General features: G+C 44.7%; 1 protein-coding gene across 1 annotated transcript in view; it reads left to right on the top strand.

Moving 5' to 3' along the window:
- LOC145355579 (cilia- and flagella-associated protein 54-like) overlaps positions 1-19,015 on the top strand; it is a 306,344-nt gene that overhangs the window by 98,365 nt on the left and 188,964 nt on the right. Inside the window, exons 18-22 of the mRNA XM_080207830.1 lie at positions 543-669; positions 2,411-2,507; positions 6,286-6,389; positions 11,395-11,613; positions 15,482-15,639. Of these exons, the coding sequence (XP_080063956.1) occupies positions 543-669; positions 2,411-2,507; positions 6,286-6,389; positions 11,395-11,613; positions 15,482-15,639 (705 nt within the window). The remainder of the gene's footprint in view (positions 1-542; positions 670-2,410; positions 2,508-6,285; positions 6,390-11,394; positions 11,614-15,481; positions 15,640-19,015) is intronic.

Raw genomic sequence — 19,015 nt, 5'->3', positions numbered from 1 at the left:
CCAGAAAAGCACCCATTTATTCCAACTCTCTGCTTCCTGTTAGATAACCAATCCTCAATCCACGCTAACACTTTACTCCCAACTCTGTGTACCCTAACCTTCTGTAGCAACCTTTTGTGAGGCACCTTTTTGAACGCCTTCTGGAAATCTAAAAACACCACATCCACTGGTTCCCCTCTGTCAACTGCACTCATTACGTCGTCATAAAAATCCAGTAAATTCGTCAAACACAATTTTCCCTTCATGAATCCATGCTGAAATATGTTTCTATCTATGGGTCAGCTCACCCAATCTTTGCACAAATCTCCAGTTGTTAATGAGGAAGACTTTGCAGGCTTAACTGGGCTTGATGGGCCTTTGTTGCATCTGAATCCTGTGCCTTGGCTGATCATGGGTGGTTCATCTGCTTTAATTCTTTGTAATTTGTAACATTTTTGCTTTTACGATATTTGTGGATCTGGCAGAATAACCCTGTAAAAAATATTATTGGATTTTCAACCAATATCTCGCTGAAAGCCATTTGAATATCTCCTGTATTACAGTCATGAAGTTTAAAGATACTGTTCGACTCCTGGAATATTTTGTACTGCTCCTGCACAGACTAGTACGAGAGGAACATTTTACACAAATAACAAGTTGGGTGAATGAAATTGTTGGGTCCATAAAAAAGTAAGTACATTTCTACTGCAATGAAACACTACTAATTTAAAGTTCATAAACATGAACAAATTGAGAAATGTTGTGTGTTGCTGGAAAAGCTTTTTTTATTTGAAAGAAGGTTTGTTTCGACAAACCCAATCTCCAGTTTGATTTGCCTCTGGTCAGTATTGTAAGCATCCCATTGTAAAGAAAGGTTGAATATTGAACTTTTTCAGAAAAATTAAAGATGGATATTTCTTTGTTTTGTTAATATATAACTGCTTCTGCTCAAACTAATTAAAGTTGGATATTTCTTTGTATTGTTAATATATAACTGTTTCTGCTCAAATTTTTTTTTAATCAATGCATACAGTACAAGAACATGTAAGGGGCTGAAGTTAAATGCCCAAAAACTGGTGGTTTGGATCACATGGAAAATTAAACTTAACTGAAACTGGAACACAAGATGCCAAGAACTCATTGATTTTGGGTTTAACTGAGGAGGGACAAGGGCAACCAGCCCATCCTCAGCAGAAGGTTGCCTATTGATATCTTTTAAAGATGCTGTCTGCTATTTTTAGGCGCAATCGGTTGGGTTTCCCAGTCCTCAGGAAACCTGAAAGGTAAAAAAGACACAAAGGTCTTAATCGGACAGGTAAATTCCCTTACAGTACCTTTTGTGGGCTAGAAGGAGTAGGTGTATTTCCTCAGGCTGAACAAGAATACTCTGGGAAGTCCTCCGCTACTTCTATGATCTGCCCTGATATATTCTCCCATCAGCAACTGTAGCCTTTTTTACCACTGGGATACTTTGATCTCCCTATCCTTTTTCTGTCCCCCAATCCTCACAATCTCTGTATCCAATCTCTAAGCCTTCTCCAATCTCTCTTTGCACTCCACCCCATTTTCAACTCTCCCCTCTTGCCCCATCTGTCTTTTACCTCCCCAAGCTGTCTTACCATTTTCTGACACACACCCCCCCCAACTGATCTCCTGACATCCCATAATCTCCACCACTCGCGATCAGCTCAGATCCTCTTGACTACACTCTTATCCCAAGGATCTCTATCTGCAGCAAATACTTACTTGTACTTTTTCTTAGGTCTTTTTTACCCAACAGGCAGCCAAGCCTATCAGTCAAGTTGGCTTTAGTACTGGAAACCTGTTCACAGCTCCGTGCCATCAGGACTATAACTCTTCTAGGACTATAACGTCTTTCTAGGAAAGACGTAGAAGCTATTGAAAGGGTTCAGAGGAGATTTACAAGGATGTTGGCTGGACTGGGAGGCATGCCTTATGAAGTTAGGTTGAGGGAGCTGGGTCTCTTTTCCCTGGAGAGACGAAGGTTGAGAGGCGACCCGATAGAGGTTTATAAAATGTTGAGAGGAATAGATAGGGTGGATTCTCGGAGGCTATTTCCCCAGGTTGAAATGGTCGCTACGAGAGGACACAGATTTAAGGTGCGGGGAGGAAAGTACAGAAGTGATGTTAGGGGTAAGTTTTTCACTCAGAGGGTGGTGAGTGAGTGGAATCGGCTGCCGTCAGTGGTGGTGGAGGCGAACTCGCTGGGGTCTTTTAAAAGACTTCTGGATGAGTATATGGGGTTTTATGGGATTGGGGGTTATAGATAGGTGTTGATGTGATCGGCGCAACTCGTGGGCCGAAGGGCCTGGTTGTGCTGTAGTGTTCTATGTTCTACCATTGGAACATGGCACTAACATATTGGTTGTTTGCTTCCCTAAATACATAACTTTTTGTTTTAACTGAACAGGCGGAACAAAGCTCTTCTTGGCAAAAAGAAAGCACCTGGGAAAAAAACTACAAGTAAACCCCTGAAAAATGCAGCCATTGTCGTAGAGTATAACAATGTAAGTTAAAACTGGCATCCACAGTTGTGTGTGATGATACTATGTCTTTAAGAAAGTATTTGTGTCATGTTTCTTGTAATGGGTATGTTTAAGAGCCCACTCTGTTTAGTTGGTTCTAATCCGTTTGCTCCAAGTAGCCCACATACTGAGAATGTAGAAGAGTAATGGATTCTCGATATTGGGGTGTTTGTTTGTTTTAATCAGAGCTAATGCAGTTTTGTTATTTTTTAGGGTTGTTCCCTGGAGCTTCAGAGTAGGGTTTGATTAGGTTGATTGACGAAGGCCTAGCCATGTGCTAATGGGAGGAGTTATGCTTACAGAGATAAGCAGGCAGTCTCTGCTTGGATCAGCAGTTTCTTCCCTGCTGCCATCAGACTTTTAAATGGACCTACCTTGCATTAAATTGATCTTTCTCTACACCCTAGCTAAGACTGTAACACTACACTCTGCACTTCCTCATTTCCTTCTCGATGAACAGTATGCTTTGTCAGCGCAGTGCGCAAGAAGCAATACTTTCCACTGTATACTAATACATGTGACAATAATAAATCAAATCAAAAAAGGAGCAGGACCTCTTTTCTCTCTCTCTCTCTCTCTCTCTGGAGGCTATAGTTTGTGACCTGCTAGAAAATAAGAATCTCTCTCCAGAGGTGTTCTGGAGGCTGAAGGACAAGCAGCCTCTACACCACCATGTTAACCAATGTGTCTTTGCTAACTGATTTTGAAGAGGAGTTTATGGAGGTGACTTGGGGGGGAGGGGTAGCACTGTGAGGTGCTACCAGCTATAATCGAGCTGGCCAGCAAAGTGCAGGTTGACAGATAGGGGCCATGGTGCATGCGCAGAGGCCTGGAACTGTGACCCCCTGGACTCCAGCGTGAATAGGCCCCGCCCCCTAGTTTTTAATGAGCAATATTGCTTAACTTGGAACCAATAAAGGTAGGCTAGCAGTTAAGAATTGTATCTCGTCATGCTTAAATATTTCAATGGGTAAAAGTTATGCTAATTGTTTTTGTTATAGTTAAACTATATCATTAGATAAAAGCTTCCTAGAGGGTAAATAGAATCACATCTGGAGTGAAACACTGTGGGGGCAATTCTCCCAAAAAAGTTCTAAGTGCTGAACTTGTGGGAAAGCTGGTGTAAATCACTGTTGTTTTTTCAGTGAGAGTTTACACTCGAATCTCCCACACTCTATGCACTGCAGTGTGAATGTCATTAAAAGCTCGGGGGTGCAGGGCCTATTCACACCAGCCTAATCACACAGGAGTTGGACAGTTCCAGAACTCTATGCGTGTGCATGGGCCCCTTTCTGTCCGCCTGCACTTTGCTGGCCAGCTTGATCGCCACTCTAGCCACCCCCGCAGAAGTGATGATTCCCCCTCACACCCCTCCACCCCGACAGACCCCCCCCCCCCACCCCCACGAACAGGAGGGAGACCATCGCCCAGCAGACCAGTGCCCACCCCACCACTCCCAGCCCGCCCCAATCGTTGGCCTCCCTCCAGTACCGAATGATCCCAATGGCAGAGTGGGCAGTAGCACCCCCACCCCCACCAATCACCCCGTTGGCACTGCCCAGTGCCTGGTGAGCAATGCCAAGGTGCCCCCTGAGAATGGGCACTGTGTTCCTTGGACAGATCCAGGGAACACAAACTGGCACCGCCAAGGTGCCCAAGATATGGAGATGTCAGCGTTGAACTGAGGTAAATGCAGTAAGAAGTCTCACAACACCGGGTTAAAATCCAACAGCTTTATTTGGTAGCAAAATCCACGAGCTTTCGGAGTGCTGTTCCTTTGAAGTTTTATGATCCTAGTTTTGTATTAGACTATATCATTTTCTATCCCAATGAAAAATGCCATCATGTTGGATCTCTCTTCCCTAAAGGACCCCACACAACAAGATTACTAATTAATTCTTCAACTTGCGCAATATCCAATTGAGGAAAGCTTGTTCTTAGTTAGTTCCTCAGCATACTGGTCATACACACTCCAGGAATTCACCTTTTTTTATATTATTTTTTCATGGGATATGGGCATTGCTAGCTGAGCCAGTATTTATTGTCCATCCCTAACTGACCCTGAACTGAGTGATTTGCTTGGTCATTTCAGAGAATCAACCACATTACTGTGGCTCTGGAGTTACATGTAGACCAGACTGGGTAAGGATGGCAGATCCCCTCCCCTGAAGGACATTAGTTAATCAGATGGGTTTTTCGAACAATTGAGAACAGTTTCATGGCCATCATTAGACTTTTAATTCCAGATTTTTGTTGAACTGGAATTCTGCATCTGCTATGCTGGGATTCAAACCCAAGTACCCAGAACATCCTGGGTCTCTGGATGTTTTCCTAATATTGTAGCTCTGCCCAGACTGATTCTGCATCTGGATTTTCTGAGCCAGTACCCTCTCAATATTGCACCGATTTCATTCCTAACTCATAACACCGCCCCACCTTACCGTTTTTGACTGTTTCCTAAATATTCCACACCCGTGGATATTGAGTTCCTACTCTTTGTTACCATGGGGCTATGCCCCTGTAATTACAATCATATCATGCCCAGTTATAACTACTTGCACTGTTAATTCATCTACTTTATTGTGAACACTCCTTGCATTCATATCACTTGCCTTTTTAATGTTTTTGCACATCTTATTTTGCACTATGGTTTTGTTTGCTATTTACCCTTGTCCCTCAGCCTTCCATTTTTGCTTTCCACTTTTCTCTGTTTCATCTGTATGTTTCCCTTGCTTATACCTCCTGCTCAGGTTTGCACTCAAAATGCAAATATACAAAATACAGTGCAATAAGTCACCAGTTTGCTTTGATGGCACCTTCCAAACCTTGACTTCTGCCACCTGGACAGACAAGGGCAGCAGGTGTAAGGGATCACCAGCCTCCAAACCATACATCCTGACTTGAAATTGTATTGCTAGTCCTTCACTTTTACTGGATCAAAAATCCTGGAACTCTCTTTGCAACAGCACTGTGAGTGTACCAACGGCAGAGAGACTGCAGTACTGCAAGAAGGCGAATCACCAGAGCTTTCTTAAGAGCAATTAGGGATGTGCAATAAATGCTGTCTTCATTAGGAACACTCAGATCCCAGGGAAGAATAAAGAATAATCACCATTGCAGCCTGTCCCCACATGACTAGTTTGATCTGCGGTTCCCCAACTGTATTAATATTTTATGCATTCATGCAAAACCATGCCAAACCTTTAGACTTATTGTAAGTTCTAATTAGTCCTAAATTTCCTTTTCATTTTAACTTTGCACCTAAGAATCATCGAAGAATATATTGCACGGATGGAGGACATTGGCCATTGAGCCTCTTTTTGGAAACCCAGTCTGCCCCTTGCTCTACCCCTGCAGTCCTGCAAATTTGTTTCCTTCAAGAGCCCATCCAATATTCTCCCCAAACACTTCCCATGTGGAGAGAGCCTCTTCAATTCAAAGGGGTTGCCTCACCAAATGCAGTGAAACCAGTCTTCCCTGCCTCTGGTCAATCAAAATCGAACCTTCTATCCATCATGTTCAACAGGTTATTTCATTGTCCATGTGTTCAAACATTTTATAGAAACATACAATATTTCACGAGAATTAAGATTCTGTTACTAGTTTTTGATGATAAAATCACTCTGGAGTCAGTGAAATTGACCAAACGCAAATATGATTAATGTTGCCTTAATTCACAATATCAACAATATAAAGGAATTAATGGATCATTCATTTGAAGATTTACTATTTTAACACGATATTATTTCTTGCTGTTCAGGATCTTGCAAGCAAAAAACCAAAAAAAGAGAAAATATCGTTGAAAGAACTTGTGGCGAGCTTTCACAATAATCCTGCTTATAAAACGGACGTAAATGCACAAAGGTAGCCAAGCTTTTTCCTTGTTTTAGGACCCCAGAGTATGATTTTGAGGTTGGAAGCCACAGATACCTAAGATAGGCAATCAAGCATTAGTAAGTAACTTGAAGCTAGTTTATTATGATGTGATATTTTACATAGGGATGCATTAGCAGAATAGACAGCAAAAGTACACATCAGTTGAGAGTGGTTCGTTGATCCCAGAGAATGATGGCTGTTTAGCACAGTGTGTTGACCTCAGTAGCTCAAATCACCATTCTGTTCTCTAGTTGAAGTGCTGGAGACCTCTTCTGACATCTCCCTCACTCTCTCCTGGCCCACCTTTCACCTGAAGAAGGTGGTTGCTTGACAAGGACGGCCCCTGGGGGCAATTTTCCCAAAATTGTTGTTACATGCTTGTCTTTAGGGTGAGCTCAGCATTGCACTGTCAATTTTTTGTGACACTGGGAACTTTGCACCCGTTGTGGGGGGTGGGGGGGATGGTGGCGGCATAGGGTGGGGGGGTGAAGCCTATGTACATCAATGAAGCCATCTTCAGAGCGCTCAGGCAGCATTGTGCAGGGCATCCTGAACTGACAGTGAACCGGGAGACCTCCTCCCACCCTCCAAATATCTACCGCATTGCTACCACTCCTCCACACCAACATAGGCTGGCACATTGGGGCATCAGGACTCTCCTCATGCATCTCCTGCATGGTGCACAGCTATGGAGAATGGAAATCCCACCAACCCCCTCCATTCTCCTACCCCAATGACCAGGGCAGCATTACCAAATCTTCACCAACAAGGGGGATCTCCAGTCCCACCCACAAATAACAGATCATACCGTCCACACCATGCAGTCATGAAGGTGACCCAACCACCCTCCTCCCACAAGCCTCCACTCAAACCTCATTCAGCCCATCTTACCACAGACCCCTCATTCAGAGGAAGAATTTCACAAGTTTGTTGGGGTTCGGTGAGTTTGGGCTGGGGTGAGGGGTTGACCCTGCCACTCTGTCGGGATGGGGTCTCATGGCTGGAATGCTCCTTCAAGCCCTAGCAGAACTGAAGATCACCCCTGAAATGGAGATTTCAGGCTACCCTGTGATCAACATTGTTATTCCTGATTTTCAGCTGTGCAAATTCTGAAGTGGCCAGGTCACTTTAATCTTCATGTCCCCTGGTCATCTGGCAGGGTTTTGAATCACAAGAGCACTCCATTCTGCAGCACAGATTTCCCTTTCTCCTTGTCAGAAGCTGCAGGTGTGAGCAAACCCCTTTGAGGTCCTCTGACAGAGTGGAGATGTTAATTTTACTGGGTTGGGGCAGTGGGGGTGGGAATGAGGTTGGTGGGATTTCCATTCTCTATAGCTGTGCACTCAACCCTGATGTATTCACACAACACTGATTTGAAGTCTCTGAACTTTCCTAGCAAGCCAAAACCTTTGAAACTCTCTCTATTGCACAAAAAAACCTTTGAGCTCTGTCAATTTCAAAGTGCAGTCATTTGAAATAGGCTTTGATTGAGAGTTTAATTTATTTCGACTCAACTTCCAGTCAGCTGTGTTTATTTACATTTTCCTTCACACTGGACTGCATCTCAAGTACTTCTATTGTTCCTAACCATAATATTTACATTGACTAAGCTTGATTGTGGTTTCTTCAAAGGGAAAAGTGGCTTAGCTTCCTCTTTTGCAAACCACTTATGTTTTGCTTGACCCCTTATTCTCCGGGCCATTGTGATTCTCAATCGGCAGTTAGCGGGCCTGGAAAATTCCCCACCGCCATTCCAGAGCCGCACAAGAGCCTGAAGCGATGCCTGCAGAGACAGTCAATCCGGTTTCTCTTTTCATTTACAGGGTGGAAAATTACACCTAAAGGCTGCAATCTTACTGGCTCTCCCCACCGGCCAATCACCGGCGAGAGGTGAAAAATCAGGATTGTGTCTGTTTTTACACCTCTCGCAATCTTGCAGGCACAGCTTTGCAGGTGAAATGAGCTTAGGTGCTGTTTCTTTTGGTAGTCATGACATTATTTAATTGTCACTAGTGATTCCCAAACACTATTGTCCAGGCTCATTTGTACTTACACCCTCACCGCTCGAGGTTTGGATCCCACCAACGATGTCTAGGGGGACAGCACGGGGAAGGGGGAGACTGGAACAGGGAGTGATTGGCGGTGGGTTCCAGTATCTGTGGGGGAAATGGGAGGGGCTGGCAGGAGATCTTCCAGTACTCTAGGAGATTGGGGCACCTGCGCAGTGGCGCTTCTAGAGCTCGGCAGCCGGTGGGATTAGGCTCCACCCCTCCCCCTACTGGCAAGAATTATAAGTGCCGTACAATTGCAACCTTCCCTTGGTTCTGAGATGGTGTGGTTCTGTCTCCGAATGCAGTCTTTGAGCAGCAGGGCTGGCCAGCAGGTTTTCCAAAATGCAGGAATTTGCATCCATCAGTTGAGCGAATCATAGCTGACAAATGCTGCCAACATCATTGGGAAGTATCTCAATTTTCCTGCTGGCGTTGGCACTTGGACTATGAAATGTGACCCCCAGAAGACCTACACAGAGCACATTAGTTCCTAGCTATTTCCAGCTATTTACTGACAACAGCAATACAATGGACCTATATCTGTCAGTAGATAAATCCAGTGTGCAACATTTGGATCAAAGTATGTAAGACATAACCTCACTACATGCCATATGAGCTGAGATTCTGATCCTTGGCCCAGATCTTCCAGTCAACTTGGACACGTCTGCTGCTGTTACATGCTGGGACCTAGAGTAAGTCCTGATGTAAACTTGCTCATGAAACCTAAACTTCTGATAGGCAGAGATATGCTGCTTGCATAGATGCCTGAAGCACTGATACAGACCTTGTGGATGTAGGTTAAATGTCCTGAACTTTACCAGAAAGTTACTCTAGGATGCCCTATGCTGTTAATCATGGCCATAGGTTGAAAGTGATTCACAGCAAAAGCTCAAAATGTATTTAAAAGTAAACTTGCTGAAAAAATACCACCCAACTTTCTCAGTTTCCCCCTCACAGCCCCACCAAACCTTCTCCTCCTCTTTCTCCAACCACACTGTCGACCCACATCCATCTAACCTGCTTCCCCAATCCTTTCCCCACCCACTTAGCCCCATTTCCATTAGTAATCCTTGTTATCAACAGTAAGTGTTCATAGACTTACCACTTACTGCATTTTCAATACTTCATCCTTTATCTTTTCCATTTTAAGTTGAAGGTTATTCATAAAAGCAATAAATTGTTTTTTTGAAATAAAAATGGTTAAAAATGTTTGAGAAATTTAAAGGACTCGCCTCAGTTCACTGCAGGCTACTAGATTGCAGCTGTTCCTTATTCTGTTCTAAAGGGGCTTGTCTTGATGCTCCTGCACCTTAGCATCATGCCTCGCAGCTGCCTTTGCTGATGGTTGTGATTTACAGGCAGGCCAGAAAATCCTAAAGCTCCAGCACAGGAAGTGAAAGACACAGTTTTTAATGTGGTCAGCAGTTACACTGATTAGAAAATCTGGGCAATTGTGGCACCAAGAATTTCCATCTTTCTCTCCATCTCCAATGGCCAAGGAGCTGTGTAAGCACAGTCTTCTGATGAGGTGGCAAATATACTCAGGAAACCAATGTCACAATATAAAGGTAAAACTTCATTAAAAGCCAATGGTCAATGGGAGAAATTATTATTGATGGTCGCAGATACAGATTACACGGACCACTCGAACAAGTTCTGAAGTTATCAGTAAGTCAAGACTGTTATACATTTTCTTAATCTAATTCTCCACTTTATATAGTATAAAATAAATTTCATTTAATGTCAGTACATCAATATAAATCTTTGTCAGACAATACAGCTAATTCCTTAGTACTTCCCAGCATAATGGTTTCTTATTTGTTCATTACTAACCGGACATTATTCCCATTTTAACTCTGACCATTTTCCTGTTGCCTGGATGCGGCAGTTATTTCTGTAATGGCTAATGTGGAAATTTCCACATTAGACTACACATCTGACCTGGCACCCCAAGATTATGCCTAATCTGTGTCTGTGCTGCAAATCAACCAAAAGTTACAAAATGTGCATGCTTCTAATGATCTCCCAGATATAGCTCTACTAGCTAAGGTTCTCATACCTATGGTCTTCAAACTATTCAACTTTCCCATTATGCTTTTCAATACCTTGCATTGACTGAAATGTTTAATCACAGTAATGCATTTAAAATATCAAAATATGTCTTAAAATCATAGTTACATGCTGTAAATCTGTCTAAACTAAGCAAAATCTGAAATAGTCGCTTTCAAGCTGCCTCTCCGCTGATTTCCAGCACTTCCTCATCTGCTGTGGAGCACCCCGTCCCCAATTCTCTCCCTCATGTTTTGTACTTACTCTCAAGGGTAGGAACAGAGCTCTGAGTGAGTGTGATAGAATGTGTTTACCCAATGGAGAGGATAACTAACTGTGAGAGGCATGAAGCTGCATGAAGATGAGGGTGAGTGGCAGTGTTGGATGAATTGATGGGAATGGAATAAAGTGCATAGACAGAGAGGAGTGCTGTATGTGCAACACTTGACTTTTGGTCAAAAAAGCATTCATTTTTCATACATCATGTGCATAACTTGACTCATGACCTTTAGCTGAAAAATCCCAACTCTGTATTGAACAGCCACTTGCTGCTGAAATCAAACCTAACCATTGAGAGAATCCTAGAACAGCACCACTGAAGATGGATATGCAGCTCCTCCTGTCTGCATATGACAATACGCAATAAAAATACTTATTAGCTCCTTCTGGGTTATTTTTGTAGTCAGGTTTGTTGGGAACAGTCTCCAACTTGACAAGTCTGCAATAACAAGCAATGGGGCAATATGGATTTCAACCTCTTGAAACAGTTACTTCTGTGAAAGCTGACCCCTAATTTTCTGGCTTGACTTTCACACAAGTATGTACGGCGGGTTTTTATTATTACTGATGCAATTTTCTTTCAATCAACAATATGTTTTCATCATTTCATTTAGGAAACAAAGGGAAAAATTGGAAAAGAAAGCGAAGGAAGTTTTTCAAACTATCCTGAGACCAATTGTACATCGTTACCTGCAACTTAAAAAGTTCAGCAAATTTTGTTTCCTTGAGATGCCGTGGCGCAGTCAGTTAAATGTGCTGTTGGGAATTCTCTGTTTTAATTCATTCATGAAGTATTATGAAGAAGAAGGTTGGGCCTCAAAAATCGTGAGCAGGTATCTTGAAAACAACTATTTTCATAAATTGGCAGATTTCGAAGATAATGGGTTGGGTTCCTACTCCAAACAATAAACAGTGCTGAGAGTTCTGATTTCTGAACATTGAGCTTGATCGAGATTGACTCAGGTGCTTATATTTGATGGGAGTAGAGGAGTAATCTTTTTCACAGTTTGTAGGCGCTCCTGATTGAGAACTGTGATTCAGGTTAATGGTCCACCAAGGAACCAATGCAGATCGTGATCTGTCGGATTTCATTTGAGAGAAATGGATCATGTCATGTACGTTAGCCTCAGAAGAGAAGAAAGGTATCTCATGTCAAAACAGTTCTTTGCTTGGAAGAACAAGGAAAAGCGAGATTTACCTGTTAGGACAGACTGTGTTTTCAGAAATTTGTAATGTTGCATCAATGGGAATGGAAAATGATGGGCCATTTCCCCACAAAGAACAGAAGGACTAGGAGCAGGAGTAGGCCATCGTGGGAATGGAGAAAGGAGAGAACACAAGAGCAAGGCTGGAGTGCCAAGTGACTGCATTGTTGCAACCAGTCTGGCCAAAACAAAACAGTGAGTTGTATAGTGGGAGGAGAAAAGGTGGAGCATGGTTAGAACTAAAAGAGGCAGGAACAGTACACCACTTCCTCTCTGTTGTCAGACTTGTCTGATTATTGAATTAGTAAGTCCGTTCCTACTGCTAAATGTGGTTTCCTCAGCCAGTGTGCAAGGCCCCAAATAAAACATTAAAAATATGCTGTGGTATTCACAGTCTCCTAATCTAGCAATATCAAATGTATCAGAATGGAAAGAGTTGCCATCACATTTTAGCCGTGAATAAATCTGTTTCTCTCATTTAAGCACTGGCATGACTGAGGATATTTCAGCTTCAGCAATGGTACAGGATGAAGGGAAATTGACTATCTGCTACACATCTGGCTGAATTTGTCTTGTTATTAATGTCAGAAATTGTGGACTGAAGGTTATTGCAAATTGGGGGTGGGGACAGGCTGGTGAGAATGAGCGTTAGGAGATCAGGTTATGCAGTCAAATATTGTGAGCCAGAGGGTGCACAGATGGTGGTGGGTTGAGGAGATTAGTGGAAAATTTCAGGCAGATTAGGTGTAATGTGATTTGACCACCTGGAACAAGGGAACTTGAAGGTCAAGGGAAGTTCCCCTGCTCATCTTGACGCACAAGCAATACTGTAAATGCGCTTAAAGCCTCTGTGCTTTAAAAATAAAAATGTGGGTGAAATGGAGACATGTAACAATTTTATTGACTCTTCCGCTGTCTGAGGGTGAATTGCTTATTCCACCCTCCCCTCACTCGGCATCCCCAATCTCCCAGCCCTGCGTTAACATCAGGAGTGGACAAGTCGGGTTTGAGAAGTTAAAGAGCCTGCTTCCTTCTTGATTCAATCTTTCACATGGGGCTCAACAGATTCAAGGCTCCAGCCCTCTTGCCATTGGTGTCCCCTCCTTACAGTTAGTTAGCATGTCTACATGACCTAACAATGGAAAATATTGAAAATAGGACTGGTAATATCTGTTGGGAGAGAAACCGAGTTAGCTGGTTAGAGTTTCATCATGAAACTGGGAGACAGGCTGTACCACCCGCAAGGATTTTCATTCAGCTGAGGCAAGGGCACCGTGGAGACCTGACTGACAGTGTTAAGGCGACCTCTTATCAGGGCTGCCTCCATTCACAGAGGTATCACACCCAGTTCTGTAGATTAGTGAGAAGCCCCCAAATACACCACTGCATCACTCTCTTATCTTTCCTCCCACTCCTCACACCCTGATCCCTCATTCCCCCCACCACTCTCCCACCCCCTTTAGCCCCTAACCATCTCCCCCAACAGTATCCAAAATGCTAAAGCTGTTTTGGAGGGAGATGACTGCAAGGAACCCCTGCACTGCCTTCCTACTCTTCCTCTGTCTGATGGTCACCCATTCCCTATGTCCCACAGTGATTTTTATCTGCAGTGTGATCACACGTTCTCGAGTCTCCTTTACAGCTTCACCTCTACGCTCCTCAAAAGGTGAACATCTGTTTCCCCTCAGCATCAAATTTCCGATACCCTCACTCTGACTGAATCTCACTCCGGCTGCAGTCTCTCTCCACCGGCGTGCACAAGCTCAAGTCCTTCTCACCACGGGATCTCCTGGTCCTGTCAATGGTAACCCTCCCCCTCCCGCCCACCCCACCATTTCCTGGCAGAGGGTGTGGGGAATGCAAAATCATGGAGGCATTGACAGGACTGAAAAATTCTGCTGCCAGCTAGTAGCGGGCCACCTCTGCTGCTGGAAATAATGATGTGGAGATGCTGGCATTGGATTGGGGTAAAAACAGAAAGAAGTCTCACAACACCAGCTTAAAGTCCAACAGGTTTATTTGTAGCAAATGCCACAAGCTTTCGGAACACAGTGTTCCTTCATCAGGTGGGTGGGAGTTCTGATCACAAACAGGGCACAAAGACACAACTCAATTTACGTGCATAATCATTATCATGTAAACTGAGTTTGTGTCTTTGTGCCCTGTTTGTGATCAGAACTCCCACCCACCTGATGAAGGAACAGCATGTTCCAAAAGCTTGTGGCATTATAGAACATAGAACATAGAACACTACAGCACAAACAGGCCCTTCGGCCCACAAGTTGCGCCGACCACATCACCTACCAACCTACAGACCTATCTATAACCCTCAATCTCATTAAACCCCATATACTCATCCAGAAGTCTTTTAAAAGACCCCAGCGAGTTCGCCTCCACCACCACTGACGGCAGCCGATTCCATTCACTCACCACCCTCTGAGTGAAAAACTTACCCCTAACATCACTTCTGAACCTCCCTCCCCGCACCTTAAATCTGTGTCCTCTCGTAGCGACCATTTCAAACCGGGGAAATAGCCTCTGAGAGTCCACCCTATCTATTCCTCTCAACATTTTGTAAACTTCTATCAGGTCGCCTCTCAACCTTCGTCTCTCCAGGGAAAAGAGTCCCAGCTCCCTCAACCTAACTTCATAAGGCATGCCTCCCAGTCCAGGCAACATCCTTGTAAATCTCCTCTGCACCCTTTCAATAGCTTCTACATCTTTCCTATAGTGAGGCGACCAGAACTGCGCACAATACTCCAAATGAGGCCTGACAAGGGTCTTATAAAGTTCCAGCATTACCTCCCGACTCCTAAACTCAATCCCTCGATTAATGAAGGCCAGTACACCATACGCCTTCTTGACCACCTCCTCCACCTGCGAGGCCGATTTAAGAGTCCTGTGGACCCGGACCCCAAGATCCTTCTGCTCCTCAACACTACTCAGACTTCTGCCCTTAATAGTGTACTCGTTCATCCCGTTGGTTCTGCCAAAATGGACGACAACACATTTATCCGCGTTGAAGTCCATCTGCCACTTCTCCGCCCAGTCCTGCATCCTATCTATGTCCTGCTGCAACTTTTGCCATCCTTCCAGATCATCCACAACACCACCGACCTTCGTGTCATCAGCGAACTTACTTACCCATCCCTCCACTTCCTCATCCAGGTCATTTATGAAAATGACAAACAACAAGGGTCCCAGAACAGATCCTTGAGGCACTCCGCTGGTGACTGACCTCCATTCAGAAAAAGCCCCATCCACAACCACTCTCTGCCTTCTGCAGGCAAGCCAGTTCTGGATCCACAAGGCCAAAGGCCTTTTGCGACAAATAAACCTGTTGGACTTCAAGCTGGTGTTGTGAGACTTCTTTCTGCTGGAAATCCTGCCTATATTTTGCAAAATTACAATTTCTGTACAAAATGCTGCTCCTTGTGTAACTCATATTAAAGAAAAGTTTACCTTTAACAAATTGTTGCTTTCATGTTGTTTACAGATATTCCATTTTGGACCCTGAAATGTTTACTCTACATAATTGTGGTGGTCTACTTATAGATACAGAAAAGTATGATTCAGACATGATGCAACAAACCCCTGAAGCATCACTGTACTCATCCCGAATAAATGAGAAGTCATCAGATTCAGAACGTGGCTGTAGGTTGCACTGTTTAAAATGCTCAGCTTACTGAATATCCATTTAAATAAATATGTGTTTTCTATCAGTAAACATTAAGGAAATGTTCCAGAATAGCTTAGGGCAGCAGGTGCATGGGCACACACCACCTGCAAGTTCCTCTGCAAGCCACATACCACCCTGACTTGGAAGCAAGTCATTGTTCCTTCACTGTTGCCAGGTTACAACCCTGGAACTCCCTCCCCAACAGTAGTAGGGGTGCACTTACACCACATGGACTGCAGTGGCTCAAGAAAGCAACACAACCAGCTTTTCAAGGGCAATTGGGGCTGGACTTGCGAGAAAAGCTCACATCCAATTTATTGTCAAAAAGATGCCTCATTATTTAAATATAAAGCTGATCTATTACGTACTTCTCAGTTTTGCTCCCAGTGCTTATAGCTTCCACTGGGACAGTGGGAACTGAGACTTGAGTAGAAATATCAAACACATTCAGGATTGTGTTGACTGCATTTATCCACTGCTGCATAGCAAATATTAAAGCAAGTATGAATATATTTTGATCAACATTATCACTAGTTTGATTAGTCTCTTATTAGTCTAACAAAGTACTAAAAAATGAAATTTTGGTGAACTTAAAAAATAGCTAATTACTAGTTATGTAAGAAAATTTAATCTTAACATTGCAACTTTTGATTCATAAAATGTAACGATTCACAAAACAATGCACCTGATTTGCTGCCAATGACTGAATCAATTTAATTGCAACTTTTAAAAACATCTGGCAGAATTCACAATGAGACCTAAGTCATACCAGCTGACTGTATAAAGAAGCATTGTGCAGTGGTGAGGATGAGTCTCACATTCCCTTTTATAAAAGCAATTTACTGCAGATGCTCAAATCTGAAACCAAAAGAGAAAATGCTGGAAAATCTAAGCAGGTCTGGCAGTATCTGTGGGGAGAGAAAAGAGCTGACATTTCAAGTCCAGATGACCTTCGTCAAAGCTCAAAGGGTCAGCTGGACTCACATAAGCTCATTTCTCTCCTTATAGATGCTGTCCAACGCCCAGTCCAACGCCGGTATATCCACATCATGACTTATAGATGCTGCCAGATCTGCTGAGATTTTCCAGCATTTTCTCTTTTGGTTTCACATTCATCTTTGTTGTGGGAATTAGGGGGTGGTTCAGCATTTTAAATCCCCAGCTTTCACTCGCTTCTGCCAGTCTCCCATACTAACTTCACCCGCACATCTATGTAGCCCCTAAAGAATTGGAGAGACCAGCTACGGTCACTTTGCCACCTTCTCTGGGAATTTCCCAATTGTGTGAGGATTTATTAATGATCTGGATGAGGGTATAGTTGGGTGGATTAGTAAATTTGCTGATGACACCAAAGTTGGAGGTGTGGTAGATTGTGAGGAAGGGTGTCATAGTCTGCAGGGAGACTTAGATAGGTTGCAGAGCTGGGCCGAGAGGTGGCGGATGGAATTTAATGCGGAGAAGTGTGAGGTAATTCACTTTGGTAGGAGCAACAGATGTGTCGAGTATAGGGCTAACGGGAGGACTTTGAATAGTGTGGATGAACAGAGGGATCTAGGTGTGTGTGTACATAGATCCCTGAAAGTTGGGAATCAAGTAGATAAGGTTGTCAAGAAGGCGTACGGTGTCTTGGCGTTTATTGGTAGGGGGATTGAATTTAGGAGTCGCAGTGTAATGTTGCAACTGTACACTACTCTAGTGCGGCCGCACTTGGAGTACTGTGTGCAGTTCTGGTCCCCGCATTACAAGAAGGATGTGGAGGCGTTGGAGAGGGTGCAGAGGAGGTTTACTAGGATGTTGCCTGGTATGGTGGGGAGGTCCTATGAGGAGAGACTGAGGGATCTAGGGTTGTTTTCGTTGGAAAGAAGGCGGCTAAGAGGGGATCTTATTGAAACATATAAGATGATTAGAGGTTTAGATAGGGTGGATAGTGATAGCCTTTTTCCTCGGATGGAGAAAGCTAGCACGAGGGGGCATGGCTTTAAATTAAGGGGGGGTAGCTACAGGACGGATGTCAGGGGTAGGTTCTTTACCCAGCGGGTGGTGAGGGATTGGAATGCCCTGCCTGCTGCAGTTGTAAATGCGTCTAGTTTGGGGGCGTTTAAGAGATCTCTGGATAGGTTTATGGACGAAAAGGGATTGGTATAGGCTAGTGGGTCATTGTTTTTGTAACTGGTCGGCGCAACATCGTGGGCCGAAGGGCCTGTTCTGCGCTGTAATGTTCTATGTTCTATGTTCTATGATGTAATAATGGGTTGGAAAATCTGAACAAGTCCGATTTCAGACTATTCTATCTCATCTCACAATTACAGAGCAGTCGTGATTCCAGGGTCATCACGATCAGAAACGTTGGGAGGAATTTGATGTTCTGTAATCGGAAGGGTTTCCCACTATGCAGAGCATGTTATGTGGCATGAAGCTGGCCTTCCTGTGTCATCACAGTATTAGATAATACCGTATGTGGACAGGTCGCAGAGTCATGAACCTGACCACATTCTTCAAATATCAATTAAAATCCCAACTGAGGCAATTAATAACCTCTTTCTACTTGTTTTTTGAGGGCTTAGTTTGTCTGGGAGGGAATCCAGGTTAGAAAAGTGACTGGAGCTTGAAGAAGAAAAATATTCCTTTCAAAAAATTCTTGATCAGACCTGAAGGGAGAACTGCCAGCATTGACGAGGAGGTCTTGACCCTCTTGCCACACTGACTCCCTCATTCCTCTCACTATACTGACTCCCCCGTCCCCCCTCTCTGCGCTGACTCCCCCGTCCCCCCTCTCTGCGCTGACTCCCTGGCCCCCCCCCCTGCGCTGACTCCCCCGTCCCCCCTCTCTGCGCTGACTCCCCCGTCCCCCCTCTCTGCGCTGACTCCCCCGTCCCCCCTCTCTGCGCTGACTCCCCCGTCCCCCCTCTCTGCGCTGACTCCCCCGTCCCCCCTCTCTGCGCTGACTCCCCCGTCCCCCCTCTCTGCGCTGACTCCCCCGTCCCCCCTCTCTGCGCTGACTCCCCCGTTCCCCCTCTCTGCGCTGACTCCCTCGCCCCCCCCCCCCCCCCCGCGCTGACTCCCCCGTTCCCCCCCCCCCACGCTGACTCCCCCGTCCCCCCTCTCTGCGCTGACTCCCCCGTCCCCCCTCTCTGCGCTGACTCCCCCGTCCCCCCTCTCTGCGCTGACTCCCCCGTCCCCCCTCTCTGCGCTGACTCCCCCGTCCCCCCTCTCTGCGCTGACTCCCCCGTCCCCCCTCTCTGCGCTGACTCCCCCGTCCCCCCTCTCTGCGCTGACTCCCCCGCCCCCCCTCTCTGCGCTGACTCCCCCGTCCCCCCTCTCTGCGCTGACTCCCCCGTCCCCCCTCTCTGC

Source organism: Carcharhinus amblyrhynchos, chromosome 19 (genome assembly GCF_965287045.1).
Source record: "Carcharhinus amblyrhynchos chromosome 19, sCarAmb.v2.hapA, whole genome shotgun sequence".
In the NCBI taxonomy this organism is placed as follows: domain Eukaryota; kingdom Metazoa; phylum Chordata; class Chondrichthyes; order Carcharhiniformes; family Carcharhinidae; genus Carcharhinus; species Carcharhinus amblyrhynchos.
This window is presented reverse-complemented; position numbering and strand designations above follow the sequence as displayed.